The following is a 25172-nucleotide window of genomic DNA, read 5'->3' as shown; positions in this document are numbered from 1 at the left end:
TTCTTTGAAGATATTTTAAAATAGTTGCAGTATCAGTCGTAGTATTTTTTCAAAGATCTGAATTATACAAGTATACAAGATAGATCTAATTTTCGTTTAGGTAAACGATTGTTTGCTCTATGTCTAGAACAGGCTTAATTTATAGATCTGCCGGCTTATAGTTTTGATGAGGTTTTAGTAACCAAAGTTTAATATACACTAGTCAATGCAGTGATAAAGTTTTTATTTGCTTTCTTAGTCCAGTTCCAAGTATACACTAGTTAATGAAGGAGAACAGGATTTGTGCCCTAGTTCTTATGTCCAGTATGCATAGTTTACGGCATCCTCTGTAGACATATCTTCCTATTGGGCAGATGATGTACAGTTCATATGTTTCTTGACCTCGACATATGTATAGTGTAGTACAGTACAATATGTTTTTTTAATACTCTATCGTTCCTATGTCCATAAACCACCATCTCACGGCTTTACGTCCCCCTGTATAAACAGCCCTTTATCGATCTAGCTCAGGGCAGTTCTTCCCTTTGATTGTCTTCCCCTCTCGCGCCGCTACACAATCGTGTCTCGGCCACTTGCTGGCGTGTCCAACACAGGCGTGCTGATTGACAAAAAAACTCAATTATCTAGACATTGACACTGTCTTTGTTTCCATAGACAAGGTGTCTAAGCCCATCAGGTTTTATAGCACGACTGGCCAGTGTTGTCTGAAGACCGTGAGAAACCCATCGTCGTCTGTTGGTATTGACCCCCCCCACCCTGTCTTTAGAAGAGTTTCTATCCACACCATTAAACCTAAAAACCAACCTCCAAACCTTACCTCCGTCTCCACTCTAACACCCTTGAAGACCAACACTACCCATCTCCAGACCAACCTCCCCCCCCCTCCCCATATAAACATGCCATCTAACACATCTTCCTTTTATGTTATCGTTACCCCAATCCCCTTTTTGCATTTTACTCCCCTCCCCTTCTTTCCTTATCCCCCTCTCTCACATTGCATCAACACCTCCAGACCCTGGTCCCCTGTTTGTATATACACCCCTACACCCCCTACACCCCCTCACCCACCTCTTAATTTCACCGTTAACCCCCAGCTCCGATCGCCTGTTTGTATTTTCACTTCCCCCCCCCCCCCCCCCCTCCAGATCGCCACAACTCCAGAAATAACTACCTCATTCACCGGAGCTCTTTGTTTTAATGAAAGCTTTTCGCCTGGGATTTGATCAAGTATTTCTCCACGTCTTTCAACCTCTCTCTGTCCTCCCCCTCCCCCGAAACCCGATCTTACCTTGATTATTTTTATTCAATCTTTTTTTTTTTTTTTCCTTACCGTATCCCGCGAAATGAAAGGACTAGCGCTGTTAGGCCGAGGGGGAAAAAAAATCTTAATACATTTTATTTATAGATTATTTTGGTATTGTTTATTTCAACAACATGACATTTAGGAATTGTTATAAATGCTAATTTTTTTTTTAACGTTAATAAAATGGAAAAGTGAATTATCTTGTGATAAAGTTCTAAGTATCGCACTGTACCGATTCACATTTTATTTCGGGATTACTTACATGAGTTAGAATGGTAATACAATACACCTTACTTACACTGTGATGTTCTGTTGCACGAAACTCCCCTTACGTATATGCCGATATTCTTTATCTGGATATCATAAAACACACCCTACTGACAAAGTTATATTTAGAGTCATCAAAAGCCACTATGACGGATATCACTAAAAAAGCAGCCCATGTAACACAACTTAAAAAGCAACAATTGGGGTAGTGGGTACCAATAAGACAACAGAACCGCTGTAATAAGAAGCAGGTGTTGGCTTCAAGTCGTTATGTTTTGGCATGTATATAACACGTCACCTCGGATTCTTTTATAGTTTGGTAAATTTAAACTTCCGAGTTGAGGATGATTTATGTGTGCTAGGTTTTATATTTATCGTGTGAGTCACGTGACGTCACTTAGCGGCTAGTGCGGTCTAAATATAGGTGTACCCCAACATACACAAAAACAAACGCACGCGATCACATTCAAACATAACACCGTGTACAATTATACGCATATACAAACACAATTATAGCTGATTAAACAATTAAAGATTTTTCACTTATAAATGCATCAATAACAGATCTCCGCTATCAACACTAAAGAAATTTGTTTTCACACTTAACCCGATTTTCTGTGGTATCAATAATCCTGGGTCTTTGAGGGTGCTTGCGTGTGTGTGTGTGTGTGTCTTGTGTAACGAGTGTGGGATGTGTGGGCGGCCGCGCCTTAATCAATATGTGAATTTATGACTGGCAAGATTGAGAGGAGACGGAGGCAGCCGAGATGAAGTATCAGAAAATGCATGCAAATTAGCCGTAGAGAAACTCCAGCTGTATAACAGAACCAATGATCAATCACTGTAAGTGAAATGTGATGTAATGGTTAGCGTGGTGCAATAGAAGAAAAAACAACCGTCCGCTGATTTTTATTCCCCATGTGTGTGATTGTGTACATGTCCGCTAATCTATCCCCCATCTGATTGTGTACAAGCTGTCCGCTAATCTATCCCCATCTGATTGTGTACAAGCTGTCCGCTAATCTCTCCCCCATCTGATTGTGTACAAGCTGTCCACTAATCTATCCCCATCTGATTGTGTACAAGCTGTCCGCTAATCTCTCCCCCATCTGATTGTGTACAAGCTGTCCGCTAATCTATCCCCATCTGATTGTGTACAAGCTGTCCGCTAATCTCTCCCCCGTCTGATTGTGTACAGGCTGTCCGCTAATCTATCCCCCATCTGATTGTGTACAAGCTGTCCACTAATCTATCCCCATCAACGTGATTGTGTACAAGCTGTCCGCTAATCTCTCCACCATCTGATGGTGTACAAGCTGTCCGCTAATCTATCCCCCCATCTGATTGTGTACAAGCTGTCCGCTAATCTCTCCCCCATCTGATTGTGTACAAGCTGTCCGCTAATCTATCCCCCATCAACGTGATTGTGTACAAGCTGTCCACTAATCTATCCCCATCAACGTGATTGTGTACAAGCTGTCCGCTAATCTCTCCCCCGTCTGATTGTGTACAAGCTGTCCGCTAATCTATCCCCCATCTGATTGTGTACAAGCTGTCCACTAATCTATCCCCATCAACGTGATTGTGTACAAGCTGTCCGCTAATCTCTCCACCATCTGATGGTGTACAAGCTGTCCGCTAATCTATCCCCCATCTGATTGTGTACAAGCTGTCCGCTAATCTCTCCCCCATCTGATTGTGTACAAGCTGTCCGCTAATCTATCCCCCATCTGATTGTGTACAAGCTGTCCGCTAATCTATCCCCCCCCCCCCCATCTGGTTGTGTAAAAGCTGTCTGCTAATCTATCCCCCATCTGATTGTGTACAAGCTGTCCGCTAATCTATCCACCATCTGATTGTGTACAAGCTGTCCGCTAATCTATCCCCCCATCTGATTGTGTAAAAGCTGTCTGCTAATCTATTCCCCCCATCTGATTGTGTACAAGCTGTTTGCTAATCTATCCCCCATCTGATTGTGTACAAGCTGTTTGCTAATTATCCCCCATCTGATTGTGTACAAGCTGTCCGCTAATCTCTCCACCATCTGATTGTGTACAAGCTGTCCGCTAATCTATCCCCCCATCTGATTGTGTAAAAGCTGTCTGCTAATCTATTCCCCCCATCTGATTGTGTACAAGCTGTTTGCTAATCTATCCCCCATCTGATTGTGTACAAGCTGTTTGCTAATCTATCCCCCATCTGATTGTGTACAAGCTGTTTGCTAATCTATCCCCCATCTGATTGTGTACAAGCTGTTTGCTAATCTATCCCCCATCTGATTGTGTACAAGCTGTTTGCTAATCTATCCCCCATCAGCTGACCATTGCCTCCGCTGTGCTGTGGTAGTGTTAGTTAACTAAAGGATGGTTAGTCGCGTCTTAGTCACAGTAGGACACTCTTGCTAATGGTCCCTAGGGATGTTTAGGGGCGATCAAGCGGTAAACTGATTCTCTTCCCCTTGTCCCCGCGGTTATCGCCTACTGTCTCAGTGCCGGACTGTTTTTCCTCTGGATTTTATAGACGCTATCTCATAGCCCTCCCTGCCTCACTCCCGTGTCATAACCTTGGCATCTATAGTTACTTTCCATTGTCACACGATTACTTCCTCCGTCCCATTGTTATTTACCCTTGTCATGGTTTATTTTTTTCCTTTTCACATCACTATTTGCCCCCTGCCCATTGTTATATCCGTGGTTTACTCATACAATCTTTATGTCTTTCTCTCTCCCCACACCTCCTGTCTTCTACTCCCTTTACCTGACCTGTGGACAGCGACGTGCCGGCCAGTCCTATGTTGACCATCTCACGTCACTCCCCCAGCCTCACGGCCCCATCTGATGTGTTGACCGTGGCTTAGCAATCCAGAGTCAATCGTAAGACCGACCCCCCCCCCCCCCCCAATGACAGTTTGTTTAAAACAAGAGAAAAAAAGCAACATCGTATCTATTACTTTAGTTCTAAAACACGACAGTGATCGAAAGGCCCAAGGCGAAGAACTTTAAATGAAGTTGTGATGAAAACTAGTTGAGTACTTTGAACGTCTGCAAGGTCGTAAGAATACAAATAAAGTGTTTCAAACCAGATAGCTGATGGGATTTTTCTCCCGACATTCACAATCTTCTGTTGTAGTAACCGTGGTCATCGATGTGCTACGGTACCTTGTTATCAGCCATCTACAGCATCCATCTAGCCGTCTGTATGTAGAACTTAAACCTTGAACTACGCGATACATCTTTTGGAGGACAGTGAGGATTGGGGGATGGGATACGAATTACTAAACACCCACGCAGTGGCGTAGCGAGGTCGGGTGTTACCCGGTGCGGCACTTAATGGTGTCACCCCCCCCAGAGGCGTAGCGACCCTTCTCGGGGACAACCTTTCAAGTTTTTGATTTGCACCCCCCCCCCTCCAACTTTCGATTTGCACCCCCCCCCCCCTCAAGTTTTCGATTTGCACACCCCCCTCAAGTTTTTCTCTATATATTTTGCTATTTTTTGCCTTGGTGTCACCCCCTAACTGGTGTCACCCGGTGCGGTCCGCACCCCCCCCCCCCCGCCTCGCTACGCCCCTGCACCCGTGTCTTATTTTTTACTCATTGTGGGGTCGGCGTGGTCGAGTCGGTAAAGCTCATGGTTGCTAAACCGAAAAGTCTCGAGTTCGAACCCTCGGGCAGATGAGGCTCGTTAGCTGGGGACAGCCACTCTTCTAGGAGAGACAATTCCAAAATTAAACAACTGCTGCCTTGTAGTTTGTTCTTGGTAGGACAAAGGCTATGGAAGCAAATCCAAAAAGAAAAGCAGGCTGAAATCGGAGTCAATGGCCTCAATGGCGCATAACCAGTTGACACGTAACGCTTAATTGTGTTGGAGGCATGGTCGAGTCGGCAAAAAGCACATGGTTGATAACTTCGAACAAAGTCTCGAGTTCAAACCCACTGGCAGATAAATATCGATCCCCTTCAACACTAATAATTAAGAACGAAGAAGAAAAAAAAGAAGAAGACTCATTGTGGTCATTAATGTGCTGCGGATCTTGTGGCCAGCTATTTTCCGCATTCGTCTCACCGTTTGTGTGTAGACCTTACCTTACGCACGATACATCATCATCTACTTCTTATCGTCCTGGTCCCAGATAATAAAGATACGGCCCTGAATTTTGTAACCCCGACCCCCGTCTGTTCCGTTCCAGTATGATTCACGCATTCCAGTTGTTTTCCCGCTTCCCGCTGCCTTATCGTTACTCTAGCACAGCGGTTCTCACACTGGGACCTCTTGCTAGGGCAGTAGGTTAACAAAGGACAATAAATAAATGGATTGTCGTGACTTCTTCAGCACCTATAATATGGATAGTTTGAATCAAGGTGTATTTATTTGTCAAGTTTGTACGGAATTGGGAACGTAGGGTTTATTTGTTTTACGTTTAGTACGCGACTAGATCCTCGATAAAATATATTGGTTAAAGACTAGGTATAACCAGATTTAGAAAAAAGGATAACTAATTATACGAAACGATGGGTATTTAGTAATCGGATACCGAAGCGATGGACAGTCGGGTATCAGGGTATTAATACATTTAATGCGGTTTATTTTCTAAATACATTTTTATCTTTTACTCAATTCGGATGTTTTTTTTATTACATGTTCATTTTGATCCCTCCCTCCTTCCCATACATACATTTTATTTAAATGATTAGCATCATTTCATAGCTTATAGAAGCAAAAAGTAACGCGTCTTTCAGATTTTAAAAAGTGTTAACTAGTTGGGGTGACGGCTAGTCTAGGTGCCCACTAGAACAGATACTCAGAACACTTGTACTACTGTTCCTGTAGGTGTCCAGTAGAACAGATACTGAGAACCCTTGTACTTAAGCTCCTGTAGGTGTCCAGTAGAACAGATACTGAGAACCCTTGTACTTAAGCTCCTGTAGGTGTCCAGTAGAACAGATACTGAGAACCCTTGTACTACTGTTCCTGTAGGTGTCCAGTAGAACAGATACTGAGAACCCTTGTACTTAAGTTCCTGTAGGTGTCCAGTAGAACAGATACTGAGAACCCTTGTACTTAAGTTCCTGTAGGTGTCCAGTAGAACAGATACTGAGAACCCTTGTACTACTGTTCCTGTAGGTGACCACTAGAACAGATACTGAGAACCCTTGTACTACTGTTCCTGTAGGTGTCCAGTAGAACAGATACTGAGAACCCTTGTACTACTGTTCCTGTAGGTGTCCAGTAGAACAGATACTGAGAACCCTTGTACTACTGTTCCTGTATGTGTCCACTAGAACAGATACTGAGAACCCCTGTACTAATGTTCCTGTAGGTGTCCACTACAACAGATACTGAGAACCCCTGTACTAGTGTTCCTGTAGGTGTCCACTAGATCATTTGCTGAGAATCCCTGTACTACTGTTCCTGTCTTTAAATTCTTCATCTTGCAGCAGGCAGCTTATCACGGATGGTAGGGCGGGGTTAGCACAGGTTTGATAAGAGCCCCGGTTTAAAAGACATCACATTCCCCGTAGTCTTAACTTTTAATAAACCAAAACATTTAATTTCTTTGGACCACGTTAATAACAAACACATCTTTTGTTTGCCTTCTAAGGTTTAGTTTACCTTGTTTAAAAGTGAATAGTATTCTTTTTCATCCATACAGTTATTGGTGATATTAAAGTTGATTATAGTTTTCATATTTAATAAAAAAAAAGTTGTGCTTCATTATGCTGTGTAGTAACTAAAGACAGAGATTTAGCCAGCTTACGACATATACGTTTAGCCAACTCTTCAATGCGCGTGGTCGACTAGTAGATAGTTAGCATCAGATGAGTCCATCTGCATTCTGTGTTTGTGTTCAATTCCGGTGAACACTTGAAAATTGTGTTTCGCCCTACAACACGTCGGTTTTGTTATATATGGCTATTTCTATGTGATCAGTTAGTGGACATAGAAACTAAACACGTAATACATAGGATCTTTAGTTGTGTTTAAGGTATTTGTGTCTGATTTACTAGTGTTATTGGTGGCTCAAGATATTTGTGTCAAGTTTACAACTGTTATCTTTGGTGTGGTGTAGTAACGACACTAACGTTGCCAGTTTACCACCTCTATGGCGTGGTGTAGTAACGACACTAACGTTGCCAGTTTACCACCTCTATGGCGTGGTGTAGTAACGACACTAACGTTGCCAGTTTACCACCTCTATGGCGTGGTGTAGTAACGACACTAACGTTGCCAGTTTACCACCTCTATGGCGTGGTGTAGTAACGACACTAACGTTGCCAGTTTACCACCTCTATGGTGTTGTAGTAACGACACTAACGTTACCACTTGACTGTAACCCCTGCCCCCCCCCCCCTATAGTGGTCGCCCTAATTAACCCCGTCACCTATTTGTTTATCACGAGCTGTAGCCAGCCACTTTAGGCCATCAGTGCTGTTAAATTTAGTTAGCCCAGATAAATATTCCATTCAACAGGTCGGCGCCTTTTGGTAGTGACTTTTTAAAAAATTCGTTGTCTTTCGGGATGTGACTATTTTTAGATTCCTTGTTTATTGATTCGGTTTTGTTTTGTAATTCGTTGTATTTAGGAATGTAACCGTTTATTGATTCGTTGTATTTGTAAATGTTATCGGCTCTCTACGTTATATAATTGGATTGTTTATGGTAAATTTAGTTATGTTGTTCTCTTTTTATCTTATTGAAAAAAAAAAATTCTTTAATTGCTTCTCGTTGGAGTGAGTACTGGTTGCGTGTTTGATCAAGTCGATATAACTTAAATCATCATGTTTAAGAGTCAGATAAATCTTAGCCGACGTAGGATCGTGTCCTGAATAAACATATTTATTAGAAACCATAGTTCCCCCCCCCCCCCCCTAAAAACCTTTGTGTTAGTGTTCGTTGTTTTTCTCTTTCGGTGATACTTAAAGTAAATATTATTTATGGGTGCGTGTGATTTAACATCCGCTTTGATAAGACTAAAGTTTATTTCCCCTTTGATAAGACTAAAGTTTATTTCCCCTTGCACTGCATCTATAAAATGTTCCAACAATAGATTTAAAAAAAAAGAGAGAGAACTCATTATCAACAATAAACAATGCCATAAGTATCATGACATCAAACTATGCTGTTATGTAATTTTTATTCAGCCTGAAGTAAAGCTTGCAACTTGTTGAGTGGGGAGGGCGTTAAAGTGTGTGTGTGTGGGGGGGGGGGGGTGTGTCATCTGTTTACTCTCTGAACCAAGATGTATCGTGCAACCAACGTTTGGCGCCAATCATTCATCAATCTATTTATAGCCACTCAACACACGGCGTTTAAGCCGAGTTATGTGGTGTGCCTGTTTGTGTTTGCTTTTTTTTTCTTTCCTCTTTTTTTTTGGCTTTTATCCAACTTGTTGAATTTGAATTTAAAAAGAATTAAAGAACAAAGGGGTTCCGATTAATAAGGTTTGTGTGTTATACCAACACTTGAAGCTTATACTTGGATTAAATGCTTAACCACTAGTTTATCCACATATCTTTTCTATTTATTTGTGTATTGCAACTGGTTCAAACGATGATACAATTAGAGGCTCTATTTATAGCTGCGTATTGAATTTATTAAAGGGAGCCAGTGGTGGTGGAGTGGTAGAACTTGCGACTGCAAACCCGAACATCTCGAGTTCGAATCCCGGGCTTGAGTCCGTAGGACGTCCCTGAGTCCACCCAGCTCTGATGGGTACCTTACTAACGTTAGGAAAACTAAGGCGGCTGAGCGTAGCGCAGACCACACAATTCCCTCGTCTGTCGAGGTCATTGAAACAGATGAACTTTACTTCACCTGTTTCTTGTGTCTTGGGCATGAACGGGGAAAAGCTGACGATGATGAGCCCTCGAGCCCATCCCATTTCCCCTCTCCACCCCATCCCATTCCCTTTCCCCTCTCCACCCCATCCCATTCCCTTTCCCCCTCCATCCCATTCCCATCCCACCCACCCCTCCACTCCATCCCATTCCCCCTCCACACCATCCCATTCCTTCTCCACTCCATCCCATTCCCCCTCCACACCGTCCCATTCCTTCTCCACTCCATCCCATTCCCCCTCCACACCATCCCATTCCTTCTCCACTCCATCCCATTCCCCCTCCACACCATCCCATTCCTTCTCCACTCCATCCCATTCCGTCTCCACACCATCCCATTCCTTCTCCACTCCATCCCATTCCGTCTCCACACCATCCCATTCCTTCTCCACTCCATCCCATTCCTTCTCCACTCCATCCCATTCCGTCTCCACACCATCCCATTCCTTCTCCACTCCACTCCATCCCATTCCCCCTCCACTCCATCCCATTCCTTCTCCACTCCATCCCATTCCCCCTCCACTCCACCCCATTCCATTCCCCCTCCACACCACCACCCACAAAAGTATACTCTCGACGTTCAGATACAGTGGTATTGCAGCCTGCAGCCTTGGAAGAAATTAAATGCATTAAGTTTCGAAAATAAAAACAACCGTCATTCTCAAATGAAATTACATTAGAGAAAAAAGTCGTCCCCCCCCCCCCCCCCCCACCGTTCTTAAAATTTCTCCCTAATTTCTTATTCAGTTTGTGGTTATTGCCGCAGGATTGGATAACATGGCATGTTTTAAATAACATTCACAGGAAGAGGCTTTCAGCTAGTGTATACAATTGCTTTTTATTTGGCCGCTTGTTTTATTTGTGGTTTTTTTTTACAAAGGTATTTTGAACGATGTTTTTGAAAACTGTTGGCAGAATTAACAAGATGATGAATAAAGTTATGCTTTCATATTTGGCTGAGAAATGTAGGTTTGATGGTTCCTGTTTGTATTGTTTGTTTTGGTGAGTCTCGCTCTCTTACGGTCCATTGCTAAGGTCAAGGTTCGATAATGTATTTTTAAATGTCCTTACGTTAGATTTTTTATCAATTTATAGTGTGCCTGGGCTATTTATATTGCGCGTAGTTGAATTTGTCTCACCGAAAATTTTGTGTTGAAGATTATTATTTTTACATACACTGTCAGTCGTGTTAAAGTAGTTAACGCATTAAATCCGTTTATTTTTAAATTTATTTTTTACACTAGAACGTTTGTTTGTGAGTTTCTATACCGACCAAAACTATCTTATTTTATTAAGAAGTAATTAGCTCAGTTTAGTTTTTAGTAATATAAGCGTATTTTTAGATAGAAGTGATACAAATAGTATAAGGATCACAATTTTACCTAGCAGTAATAAGCATAGAAAGCGGAACTCAATGGTCTTATTTATACGAGTTAGTTTGTCTTAATGTGGAATGTTTACACAGCCATGACTTAAGTCGACTTGACTAATCCTTTAACTTGGTGTTCTGCTAACGTGTTGCCTACCTAACTCTGTGACACTGTGCCTGTGTTACCTGCATACCTGTTGATGACTTGGGATAGTATTGCTAACGGGATAAGTTACCTGCATACCTGTTGATGACTTGGGATAGTATTACTAACGGGATAAGTTACCTGCATACCTGTTGATGACTTGGGATAGTATTACTAACGGGATAAGTTACCTGCATACCTGTTGATGACTTGGGATAGTATTACTAACGGGATAAGTTACCTGCATACCTGTTGATGACTTGGGATAGTATTGCTAACGGGATAAGTTACCTGCATACCTGTTGATGACTTGGGATAGTATTACTAACGGGATAAGTGGAGTTTCTTTTAACGTGTTTGTGGATGATACTAGACTATTGTGTGTGGATTAAATATACTGAGTGTGGATTAGATAATACAGTGGATTATTCCGTTGTTTACAAACTAAGGATGTTCTAAAAAGGTGTGGATTCACCAAAGTAAAAGACTGAGTATAATTGACTAGTTTTTTTGTGTGTGGTTCGTGTTTTTTTGCTTGGTGGTGATTTGGCTAGCCGGTGTGACGTAATATGGCGACTGGGGAGGATACGGTAAGTCCCCATCAGTGACGTCTTGTTTGTTTGTGTGTGTTTGTTTATAAAGTTAGCTACATTCTACGACGTCTTGCTTGTTGGTAGGTTGGGCTAGCGGTAATTTAAAATATAGTTCCATTATTTGACGTGTTGTTTGTTTGTGTTTTTGTTTGTTTGTGCACAGTTTGTTTATCACTCGGGCTTGCAGTGAAATGAGATGCCATTCCCGCCAACGATTGTTGTTCCTCCCCCAGGCATGTTTTTACATTTGTTTGTATGTTTGTGTATTTGTTTGTTCGGCTAACGCTGAAATGAGATGCCATTGCCGTCTTAAGTATTTTTTCCTCACACGTTTGTATATGTGTACGTTTGATTGTACATTTAATTGCTCAGCTAACCGTGAATTGAGATGTAGTCCCTGTCTACGATGTGTAGGTTAGTTTGTGTGTTTGCATATATTTTGCTACTTCAATCCCTAAGGGGACACGTAGATACGTAGATGGATCGCTTGATGTGGGTTACCCTACTTTTCTGCATAATGGTATAAATAGAACAGACACTAACGGCCTGAAAGTATTTGGCGTTGATGGCTAAAGTGAAGTAAGCAACAGAGACGGCAATAATGATGTATGTAACGACCGTCCCCCTCCACCCCCTTCTCCCATCACAACACCACATAAGGCCAATACATTAAGGTTACCACAGATAATGTAAACAACTATTGCCCAAACCAAATGTTTCAACTTGCTAATACTGGAGGATTTTTTGTTTCTCTGTGATCTAGTGCAGGGCAGTACAGTAGTGTGACAAGGTTATTGATCCGTCTATATCAGGGGTCGGCAACCTTTTGAAGCGGAAGAGCCAAAAGTTAAAATTTTCAAAATTTCCCTGGTTTTAAAGAGCCACAAACATTTTTTTTATTTTAAATTTTTTATTTTTTTTATTAAGATTATTAGTATTTGTGCAAGGAGCTGGAGAGCCGCATCTTGATATCAAAAGAGCCGCATGCGGCTCGCGAGCCGCAGGTTGCCGACCCCTGGTCTATATAGCTTGCAGGATTTAGGTCGGGGTTAGGGGCTACGATTAGGATTAGAGCCTGTGTTTAGGTCAGGTCCCTAGGGTTAAAGCAACGACACCAGAAATAAGCATCTTCGATATGCCCTACCGTGGAGTACTGGTTATAGCATAACGTTTTATAAGAATTCGTCTAACCTTTGACCCCGCGCCCACGATGTGCTGTCTACCTTATTCCTGTACTTCTCTATGGCTCGCGAGTGTATGCTGGGTCATGGACTTACTTTAAACGAATTGGATTTTTCGCTCCCTTCAGCTTAGTCTCACGTCTCCAGTTTTTATATTCCGTTTTCCGAGTTTAATTCTTAAATTAAAACCTATGTTTTTGTTCATTGGGCAACGATCCAATCTTCGTTTCCATACTTGTCTTCTTTGGTCGATTTTCCTACTCTCTATCCAGCCCCTTCCCTTTCCCCAACGGAGATCCTGATTCCTATCCCAAACACCTACCCCCAAATCTACCGGAATACCTACCCCAGCGCACAAGCCCCTTGTCCCATACGTTTTCCTCTACCACCCCACTCCTGTCATACCCCCACCTACTCCTAACCCCACACCCCATGTTGTGAAAGAACGTCCAATAAATCTAAGTTAGGATCCACCTAGCTGCTTTACACAACAACAAAAAAAAAAACATCTTGTAAACGATGTAAAAAGTTGAGTGTGTGTGCACGTGAAAACAAGACGATGTTAGATTCCTGAGCCAAGTTAACCTGTAACATATGAAACAATTTACCCAGAGAGTAATCTCCCCCTCCCCCCAACTTGGAACTATAAACACACGTCCCCCAGCCTGTAATTAGCAGGTGATTCTAAATTACACCTGACGCAGATGAGCTCTAGCACCGAGTACAGGTAGCCTGGGGAGATGTTCTGGGTCAGGCTGTTGATGGGGTGTATTTCAGGAATGGTGGGATTGTTCTTGACATGGTTCCTGTGTTTCGATACCCTAACAACGCACATTTCCTGTCAATGCTTGGAGATTAACACATATGTAGTCAAACTTTATAGAATAAAGATAGTTACGTCCTATTATTTCTCTTTATATTTTTACTGAAACACACTTTTCTCATAGAAATTCTAAAGGTCGATACTATATAAGATAGTGTGGCTGGATTTCTTTCTAGGTTTTTTTGTATCCATGAGACTTTGCAGCCTTGATGCTACTTTATAGATAGTTGGGGTCAGAATGATTTCTAATGATGGCTTGGTTGTAGATTGTCAAACTAGATTGTCTGATGGCTTATATAGCCCGAAGATATCCTTCGTTGTTGTCAAGTTGAACGCAAAATTAGTTGAACGCTCCAGTTCGTTCCATAACAGGCATTGTCCTCACCGGAAAGAAATGAACAAAAACCTCGATTCAATACATTTAGTTTTTCTTTTTTCGAAAACTGTAATTGTAATGATAAAAGCTATGATATTATTTATTCATGCCAGTTCCTCGTTACGACTCTCCCCTCTTCACCCCCCCCCTCCCCAGCACCCACCAAATAGAAAACTGTCTCTGCCCAAAGCGACCCACACTCGCCGCCCGTGTAGAAAAAACACTCCAGCACACCGCTTGTCCCAGAACACAGACGCACACACACACGCACGCGCGTCAAGTGGGAGCTGTACTCACTCTGGCCGTGCATGAGCTGGAACAAGTTGCCGGCGTCATTTGACGGCCGCTCCTCAAGTGCCTGCCTGGTGCTGGTGTGTACAACATAATTAATGTCCTCATTAGTGCCGGCTTTATGGATGTGACGACATACATTTGTACCTATGGAACCACGGCTCAATACACAGTGGTCATATTGAAATGGTACAGTCTGTGATTTTGAGATAAGTTTTAAAAAAGACGTACACATGAAAAATCACCTTTAAAATGTTTGTAAAGTTCTTGTTTAGCCCTGACGGGGCACGGGGCAGATGAAGTAGAGACATGAAATTGATAGTGCTGTAGTTGGCACCACAGGTGGCGGTCTTGACTTTACTACACTAGTAAGGTGTGTGGGCTTAGAGCTGGATGCAAAATTGAGAATACATTACAATTTATATTTAATTTTTAGGTTTTTGATATATATATTTAAAAATGGCCTTCTCGTTTTGTTAATTATTGTCATATGGTGTTCAGCATAATGTTTTTATTTTTTTGTTTCTGTTTTGTGAAAATTGTGATGTCATGGCGTGTCTTGTCTTTCAAACAATTTTTTTATATCACCGCAAGTAAAAACACGGCCCTTAATTATTTCCTGTTCAGATGTTCGTTATATTTTTTATTATGTTTGAACCCCCCCCCCCCCCCACAATACCAGACACGTCATAACAACGAGACAAGGGACATAACAAACATGTGTACGTTTTTAAACACAAGTAGATCAGGACTCTTGGTTGGATCTATCTTCTATTTGTGTTAACGTTGGTGGCACTGTATTGCTTAACCTAAAGCACTGTTGTAAATCTCAAGGCTAGACTAGACGGAATATTCTAGTTTTACTTACACATACAAACTTCATATCTTGTTACAACGGGCTTAGTTAGTACCACAGTGGGGCCGTACTACCGCTACTTTTATCTTATCTTTAAGGATAAACACAATGAATGTCCACCCTTATCCAAAATTCGCAGGACCTTTTTTAGTTTTATATATATTTTTTTTTCTGCTTATTACACAACTGCATTTTGTACAATCCTTATTTAAAATAACATATTCCGTCGACATTACAATAAACATTTCTGTTTGTAGAATTTAATTTTTGAGTCTTTAGAAATCCACGTTTGTAAGTCTCGCAGCTCATATTATTTCTCTCATTTCTTCCACTTGACCGATGGTTAGCGTAAAATTGGATGAGCCTTCAAATTGGAACATTTCCTTCCCAGAGGCTTAGACCAACCTAGATCTAGTCGGTATATTTTATAACCACACATCATTGTTTTTTTAAACCTTGTATAACTGTAAAAATGTTTATCTCGAAAACAGATATTTTGTCTGATTAGATTTCTTGCCCCTGCGTTTGAGAACTCCTAAGGCAGTGGTTCCCAACCTTTTTCGGGTGGCGACCCCCTTTTATAAAAATTAAGTGACCCGCGACCCCCATAGAATTAAAAAGCCGAAATTAGTATGGAAATTAATAAGCACTAAAATAACATTTTCTAGTAGACTTTCAATATAAACTACTCTTGATAACTGTTTTAATACCTTGAGTAAAATTGCATACTATTCACTAAACATTCGCGGTTAATTTTTTTTTAAAGTATTTTTTTTTTGTTAACGCCAACCTATGTCATTATCATTATCTTGATTTTGTTTTTAATCGAAAAATAGTGTTGAAAATCTATTCTCGAAAAGTCAATCAATTTTACGTTTGGGTATGAATGGTGAATACTACACCAAAATTGAGTGTGCAGTTTTTAGCGCAATTTCCATTCTGGAGAATTGCGTTTATTAACCCGTCATTTCTGGATGGATGGATGAATGGATGAATGTGTGTCCGCAGCTTTAAGTCGTATCTCCTCCTCAACGAGGCAATATCGATGACTAGTTCCAAAAGCAATTATGTTAAGCAAGTTACGAGGATGAGCATAGGCCATACAAATTCCGGGTTTCTTTCATGGATTTCCCGGAAAAGCCAAAAAACCTCGAAAAAATGCAGTTTTTTGCCCATATCTCGGCAACCAGACCACTTAGCGACTTGAAACATGTACCAATCGATTCCTGCCATAATTTAGAACAATATTGCCTAAGAAAGTTTTCAAAAATATCCTTTCGTTCGGTCACAATTTTTTTTTTAATTAATTAAAATTTGGACCGAATTAGTAGGCATTTTTTTCCAACCACACCACACGCGTCATCACGTTCAATAGCTGCGCCATCACGTTCAATGGCTGCGACATCACGTTCAGTAGCTAGGCGCGCAATGGTTTTTAGTCATGTAACTCTATTGTAAATAAAACATGTAAAATACTGAATTTTTTTTAATAAAAAACGTTTTAATAACTAACCAATGGTTTTACTAACCCTGCTCTTGATTTACGCTACGACAGAGCTATTTTTAGATAACATAAGGAAATTGCGCTTAAATGTCACTAGACTTTTTAATTAACTTGTTTATCTTACGCGGAATCATTCTACAAATCAAAGAATTCATCTTGTAATTCATCGTGAATGCTGGCAACATCGAGGGAAGAAGAGAATGGGTAATGCGTCAATGCAGATTCTTTTTTTTCAGCTCAGAGAAATAGCGCTGCAGTTTGTTTTCAATAGATTCAAGATGCCCAGAAATTTCTTCTTTCAAAATTTTAATTATCTCACAATTAGATTCATACACACTGCAGAGTTTCTCAAATTTACAATATTTCCAAGATTTATTTTCTTTGCCGATTTTGCAGCTTTGATAAAATTTCCCCAGATAATCATGGAAAGTGATAATATTCGTTCATTTTCCCTGAAGCTTCAGGTTATGCTTATGTTGATGTTCGAACACATCTGCTAGGTATGATACTCTCTCCAGCCACTCTATGTCGTTTTAAGTATACCAAAAGGTCTTGTTTCCTTTGCATTTCCAAGAACAATTTGATTTCAGATTTCAATTCAAAAACACGATTCACAACAATTCGTTTGACAGCCAGCGCACTGTAGTTCTTTGAAGGCTCCAGATTTTATATAATTTACCACTTATACCAGCAATGGAGTCTTGATGGCGATTGGTGATGGTAGTGGTTAGGGAGCGAAATCTTTTCTGCTTTCTGATAGCCCGATTTTGACCTAAACATAGATGGTGCATCATCCGCACAAACCCTCACAGCCGATTTAACCCATTTTAATCATCCAATTTAAAAAAAAAAACTATTTATTTTCTCCATGCTATCTTCACAAAAGAGCAACTCTTCTTTGCTATCATCTGAATGAATATAAACAAAGACCAGCAACTGCGAACACGAACTCACGACTGTTGATTTATCAACTTGAAAAGCAAACAATGGTGAAAGCTTAATTTCAATAAAAATGTGTTATTAAACATCTACGGACATGTAAGAATTAACTTCACCATCTTCAACATGCAGCGTTTGATGCGATTTTCTCATATTGTGTTTGTTTTCGCTTGGCATTTTCTGTCGCGACTTCATGTGATGCTTGCACTAATGCTGTGTTTCCTTGGTGAAAACTTCCTGTTCGATCAAGTCTCTGACGTTTGCAACTAGCTTCGTACCGACGAAAGAACTCCAAATCTTTTTTGGTGTGTTTCGAATGACTCGTCTCAAATGACGTTTTAGTTTTGAAGATTTCATAAACTGGTGACTGAGAACAACTGTGTACAGTGCGCTTTGCTTCTTCTTTATTCCCTTTCCAGTGATGTTAGTAAAGCCGAATTTCAAAAATTCTTCTAAATATTTATGTTTTGTTTCAAATTACTAAGGTTTAGTATACCAGTTGGCGACCCCCCAGAAAGCCCCAGGTTGGGAACCCGTGTCCTAAGGCGTGGTGTCGCACACTTCTGCATCGAAAGTTGCAGCGATAAAATCTTACGCACACAGAAGTTTCTTTGTTCGAGTACTTGACTGTACACGATTTCCTTAAGTTGTCTACATAAACAGACTCGGTGTAATGCCAGGGAAACGGACTCGTTTTTACTCTCGTAAAAAAAACGTTGAAATCCCGTGACCTGACGGTAGCACCGGTGACAGAGTGCAGGTGCCGGGTGGATGGCGGCGCAGACGTGTGTGCTGCTCACGTTCTCACGTGCCTGGATAGTGTGAACCGTGACGGTTGTAACGTGAGACACGGTTAATATGTGTTGTTGGGGGATGGGGGGGGGGGGGGGGGTATTTCTTAAAACGTTGTTGAGTCACATGAAAACCGTGCGTTTTTTGTTTTTTTTTTCTAGTTTCCTCCGTAGATGACCTATTTGCTGTTTACATTAAGCAATCCAGATCTGTATTTGATTCCCATAGCGTATTTTGACAAAAGCCATACACGTGTTATTTATGTGGGGGAACCAAAGCCATATAAACGAACCGCATCTACTGGGGGTCCGAACTCCTGACCTTTGGGTTGGCAGTGATAGCTCGCCCTACCCTTATTGTTCTATTTAAACTAGTATGAAAACTATCAAATAAATAGAAGAAATGTCTAGTTTTGTATTTTATTTATATGTATTGGCTTATTGTGTATTTACCTATTACTAAGTTCTGAAATAACACTCTTCCACTCCATTTTTTTCCACCACTTCAAAAGCCGAATAATTTTAAAGCATGAGAAGTCATTATCGTAGTTTCACTTTTCTGTTTTGTTTTCAATGCCATTCAACAAAATTGGAATAAATCTACCGTGGACACTCACGATTCAACAATTTTATTACCAGAGTTATCTGATTTCTCTTCCCCACCTTTCTTTTATTCTCTCCCATTTACCCGAACTCAGCATTAACTCCCCTTGAACTGTTTTCCTCCCATGAACACACAGCCTTCTAATTTGTGTTTTTTGTTTTGTTCCAGTTTGTCAACCCAGAACAATCGGGCTATGTCGGGTTCGCCAATCTGCCCAATCAGGTGCACAGGAAGTCTGTGAAAAAGGGCTTTGAGTTCACCCTCATGGTTGTCGGTAAGTGGTGTTGGCTCAGGTCTCACAATCCCCTTGTAACGTCCCCTATCTATCAGCCAAATAGAAGGTGAACGTCCCCGGATTCTTTTTTCGGGGTTATATGCAAATGCCGTACGGCTTAAATGGATGAATACTAACACAACGGCACACTAGGGCTCGAATTCGATGTCTAGGGGAAACTAGTGATACTATTGTAATTAACACTCATCCAATCTACATACAACCTTTAATCAGCGAACACAGTTGTGGCAGAACACAAGGTGAAACTAGATAAAATATTTAATGTATAGAATATCAAAACCCAACTTACAAAATGTAAGAAAAAACACTATCACAGATTTCACCACTGTAAAACTAGCCACAGGCCACACAACACTGCTATAGCTTCAAGAATTACTTGGCGACAAGTAATATTATACTAGAAGACTAAATCAACTTAAGAAAGCGTAGCACACACAGGACTTAAGTTCTCTCACGTTCAAATGGTCAGAATCTATTGCCGGACAATATGGACGGCTGCCTGATCAAGGTAAAACTGCCACGTGTGGCGAGTGTGCGGTCCAATTAAAGACTTCTGCCACAGGGGAGATTATCCTCAACTCATGTAGCCATTGGTTGGGATAGTCATCTGACCAGAATCATTCAATCAGATCTTAATGGAAAATTTCTATGTTGCACAATCACTCCATATAAGGTATTATACAATGTCAAAATAAAAATAGAACCTGACTCGACCTAAGTAGGTCACATCCCCTCCCTTTTTGGAAGTGACAGATAGGTTCCACAAAAACATACATAAGGAACCGATCTGGCAATGAAATAAAAAAAATGTTTTACAAATGTAGGCAATCAAAATCATAAAACCAGATGAAAATATCCCTGAACATAAAAGGGAAGTAACTCAAACTTTTACAATTGGTGAAAGGGAAGTAACCCTTCAAAAAGTAATTATACATCAAAATCCCTCAGAAAAGGGTATTACAACATTTCCATGAGGATATTAAAAGTGGTAAACCCGCTAGGGTAAGACCTTTATTTCAATGACTAGCTACAATATCAACTGAGTCATGTGAGACATATTATTATAAAAGATTACATATAATCAAACACCACCTTTAATTAAGGTTCACCTGAAAATAAACAAAATATTCAACAGGATTGGAATTTTGAAAAAATCAAAAATCATACCACTCATTCCCATGTTAAAACACAACACTTGTGTATGGTCTTAATGAACCACAAAACATGTCACATGATCAATGTGTGCAATAAGATTTTACATCCTTGACAAACAATCAGCCACAACATTATCACTACCCTTAATGTGTGAAATTTCCAGATTAAAATTTTGGAAATATAAGCACCATCTCAATATTCTTTGATTTGTCTGTCCTAACTTAGAGGTAAATTTCAGGGGATCATGGTCAGAAAACACTCTGACTGGATTGGTTGAAGAAGAGACATAGACTTCAAAATGTTGTAATGACAAAACCAAAGCTAAAGCCTCTTTTTCAATAGTAGAGTAATTCTTTTGGTTCTCATTTAACTTCCTGGAAAAAAAGGCAATGGGATGGTCAATTCCCATGTTGTCTTCTTGAAATAGGACTGAGCCAATGGCTAAGTTGCTAGCATCAATGGCAAGTTTAAAGGGCTTGCTGAAATCTGGCGCAGCCATAACAGGAGCATTAGATAAAAATGACTTAATGGTTAAAAAAGCTTCTTGACATTTATTTGACCATTCAAACTCAACACCCTTTTTCAATAATGCAGTAAGAGGTTCAGCAATAGCTGAAAAGTTTTGACAGAACCGCCTATAGTAACCAGCCATCCCAAGGAACTTTTTGATTTCTTTACAATTTTTGGGAGGAGGTAACCTTACAATAGCATCTACTTTAGCTTCAATGGGCCGAACTTGGTTCGTTCCCACTTGATAACCCAAATAGGTAATTGAAGCTTTACAGAACTTGCATAAAAGGTGATTTCTGTAAAGGTTTACAGTAGAATTAACTTCAGACAATTTATGGCTTTCCTCTGTGGACAAATGCATAAGGCGGACATTCAAATTATCTAAAAAGGAAGAATTTACCAATTTTGGGGGTTTCAATTTATCACGTATCACATCATCAGAAACATTTGAACATACAGGTAAGGTAATCTTAGCTGTGGAATGAAAATTGTTACAATTATCATAATACTTTTTCAGTGAGTTAACATGATACACTGTCTGTTTCTTTCTTCTGTCGGGCGTATTGACCACATAGTTCAAATCACTTAATTTTGAATGCACAGTAAAGGGTCCACACTATCTCAAGGATAACGCATTGTTCAGATTAGGCACTAACACAAGAACTTTCTCGCCTGGATTGAATGTTCGTTTACAAGAACTCTTATCATACAGTCCTTTCATTCTCACTTGGGCCTTCCTTAAGTTCTTGTGAGCCATCTCGCACACAGCTTTCAGTCGAACGTGAAAATCGTCAAAGTTTTCCACAAGATGATCGCTGGTACCTGTCCACCGTTCGTGTATCAGCTTCAGGGGACCACGGACAGAATGTCCAAACACAAGTTGAAAAGGAGAGTAACCTAAAGAGTCCTGGACACAGTCCCTCGCGGCGAAAATAATCCAAGGAACAGTCTCATCCCATTGGGTGTTACTGTTAGCGAACGTTCTTAGCATGGTTTTGAGGGTTTGGTGGAACCTCTCAAGTACGCCTTGAGACTGAGGGTGGTAGGCTGAGCTGGTGATGTGGGTAACGCCTAGCTTGGCTAGTGCTTCCTGAAAATGGTGACTGGTGAAGTTGCTGCCTTGATCTGTTTGCACGATTCTAGGTAATCCAAAGGTAGTGAAGAACCGGGTCATGGCTCTGACTACAGTCTTTGCCTTAATGTTCCGTAAGGGAATCGCCTCGGGAAAACGGGTACTTGAACACATAAAGGTAAGTAGGTACTCGTTGCCCGCCTTGGTTTTAGGCAAGGGACCTACACAGTCCATGACGATTTTAGAAAAGGGTTCTTCTAATACAGGAATCGGACTCAAAGGGGCCTTAGGAATTGTCTGGTTTGGCTTTCCGGCCAACTGACAGTTCGTGCAACTTTTACAGTAACGCGACACATCATTTCTCATTTTGGGCCAAAAGAACAGTTCTTTGATCTTCGCCGTCGTTTTAGAGACTCCTGGGTGCGCTGACATTGGATGGTCATGTGCCAGCTTAAGTATTTCATGCCGATAAGGTGGAGGGACCCACAGCTGGTTTTTACCCAACCATGGTTCGGCTGGTGAGGCATCCACTGGTATAGCGCGACGAAAGAAGAGGCCGTTCTCGGAGAAATATTCTCCATCGTCAGATGATAGAGATTTTTCGACCGTTGCTTTGAGTTCCTCGTCGACTTGTTGAGCTTTAATGATGTCTTCCTGAGATATTCTCAGGGGTAAGCCCAGGCTTGTGTTTTCTGGAAGCATAGACTCCAATTTGGGAGTCGAATTTCTTGACGATGATGGCGGGTGTGGTTCAGACGTTATGTCAGCCAATTGTTTGGTCTGGCTTCTTGTCACCGCACATGCAGGATACAGTTCATAATCATTATCTGGAACTGTTGACCAAGGGTCTGAAACCGTACAGGGGTATACTTTGCTTCCCGCAAGGTCATTCCCTAGAAGTAGGTGTACTCCTGGGACAGGAATACTATCTATCACACCTAAAATGACCTCACCTTCGACGAGATGATGTTTCAGAGCAAACTTGTGTAAAGGGACGACAGTTGATTTTGTCCCCACTCCCTGGATAATGGAAATCCTTTCGGTGTTCGTCTCTGGTGTAATGTCCATTGAACTTTTCAAAAGGAGTGATTGTGACGCTCCTGTGTCTCTTAGGACGGTGATATTCCGCTGAGACAACGGATCACCTGGTTTGCTAATGATGGCTTCGGCAATAAAAGATGAAAAGTCAACTTTTCTCGATCCCTCGAGATCGGTAGACTCGGAAGAAACTGGATGGTGGCGAGAACAGTCAAAATGTGACTGCACATAATGTGTGGAGATTTGACTACCTTCTTGCGGACACTTAGGGTTAGAGTCCTTTGGAATTCTAGAGTTCATATTTGAACCGGCAGCTTGAGGGGGTAGAGCATAGTGCGCAGAAGTACGCACCACCTCTCTGTTAAATTGAAGACGTTTGTAACAGTCCTTGACATGATGACCAGGTCTTTTGCAGAACTGGCAAACTGCTCGACGATTGAGAGTTGATCTTGGTTTCTCTCTGGACTGTGATGCCTTCACGTATTGGCCAACAGGAGGATTGCTGCCAAAAAGGGGAAGCACGGGGTTGAGGCGGTTTCCTGACACTGGTGGTTTCTTATGCACCAACATATATGTGTCAGCCGACTCAGCAGCCTTCTGGACGTCAATTATCTTGTTATCCAGTATGTGTAGTCGTATCTCTTCAGGCAGGGACGATAGGAATTCTTCCCTTAGGATAAGTGACCTGAGTTTCTCAAACTCAGAAACTTCTTCAGAGTGTAGCCACCTTGAGAATATTTTCTCCTTTTCAAAGAGAAATTCCACATATGATTGAGTGGGTAACTTGCGGAGTGTTCGGAATTTTGTCCGATAGGCCTCGGGCGTCAGTGCGTAGGCCTTCAAAATGGCAGTCTTGACCAAACTATAGTTATTTTGAACGTCGTGAGAGAGTGCCTGGTATGTTTTTGCAGCTTTCCCAGTAAGGACCGAGCTCAATAAAGCAGTAATGGAAGTTTCGGGCCATTCACATGTCTTCGCTAAACTCTCAAATGAGTTAAAGAAAACGACCAAATCTGTTTCATCAAATTTAGGAACTAATTTCCCAAATTTGGCAATCACTTGCCCTACCGACAACTTTTTTGGATCTACCAGAGAAGTGACATCACTAACTTGACCAAACTCTAATTCCAACCTCCTCTTATCTAAAGCAATTTTAGCCTCTAACTCCTGTTTCTCTAAAGCAACTTTCTCCTTCTCTAAAGCACTTTTAGTTTCAAACTCCTTTTCTTTTAACAAAAGCTCCCTCTCTTCTAGAGGTTTCTCCTCGCGAAGTAACACATCCGCCAACAAACTTTCATCAAATACACCTTCATTAATGAAATGAACAACAATTTTATCTCTCAACACCTCTGATTTCTGCGTAACAGAATAATCCAATTTCAATTCCTTAACAACACTAACCAAAACTTTTCTACTCAACTTTTCTACATCTTCAACCGTGGGATTAGCCAAAAAAGATTCCATAACACTAACTTTCAAATCACAACAAGCCTAGGTTCACTAACTTAACACGGTGCGTTGGGCCGTGTACTTGACCTCTTCAATCTAGGACGACACGTCTGGCTATTGACCTAGATAATCCTAGCCTTGCGCGCGTTTCAATAACACGGCTTCACTGGATATAAACACAACTAAATCAAACTAAACTTAGTGCTTACTGATATAACCAACAACTGGAACGACAGATTAAATCTCGGCGAGCCCCCACTTTGTAACGTCCCCTATCTATCAGCCAAATAGAAGGTGAACGTCCCCGGATTCTTTTTTCCGGGTTATATGCAAATGCCGTACGGCTTAAATGGATGAATACTAACACAACGGCACACTAGGGCTCGAATTCGATGTCTAGGGGAAACTAGTGATACTATTGTAATTAACACTCATCCAATCTACATACAACCTTTAATCAGCGAACACAGTTGTGGCAGAACACAAGGTGAAACTAGATAAAATATTTAATGTATAGAATATCAAAACCCAACTTACAAAATGTAAGAAAAAACACTATCACAGATTTCACCACTGTAAAACTAGCCACAGGCCACACAACACTGCTATAGCTTCAAGAATTACTTGGCGACAAGTAATATTATACTAGAAGACTAAATCAACTTAAGAAAGCGTAGCACACACAGGACTTAAGTTCTCTCACGTTCAAATGGTCAGAATCTATTGCCGGACAATATGGACGGCTGCCTGATCAAGGTAAAACTGCCACGTGTG

The 25172-nt window shown here is 41.1% G+C and overlaps 1 protein-coding gene across 7 annotated transcripts in view; it reads left to right on the top strand.

Annotated features, from left to right (window-relative positions):
- LOC131939811 (septin-2) overlaps positions 1-25172 on the top strand; it is a 105542-nt gene that overhangs the window by 55110 nt on the left and 25260 nt on the right. For 6 of the 7 annotated variants that reach the window (XM_059298338.1, XM_059298336.1, XM_059298333.1 and 3 more), the window contains one exon: positions 19048-19153. In XM_059298338.1, the coding sequence (XP_059154321.1) occupies positions 19048-19153 (106 nt within the window). Of the gene's footprint in view, positions 1-11186; positions 11512-19047; positions 19154-25172 lie in introns of those variants that run through there. The other variant, XM_059298337.1, reaches the window with a different exon arrangement.

The sequence above is a fragment of the Physella acuta genome, unplaced genomic scaffold (assembly GCF_028476545.2).
Source record: "Physella acuta isolate Inbredline_101_S28 unplaced genomic scaffold, ASM2847654v3 ptg000296l, whole genome shotgun sequence".
Classification (NCBI taxonomy): Eukaryota; Metazoa; Mollusca; class Gastropoda; family Physidae; genus Physella; species Physella acuta.
The sequence above is the reverse complement of the archived record's forward strand: the minus strand, read 5'-3'. Positions and strand labels throughout refer to the sequence as shown.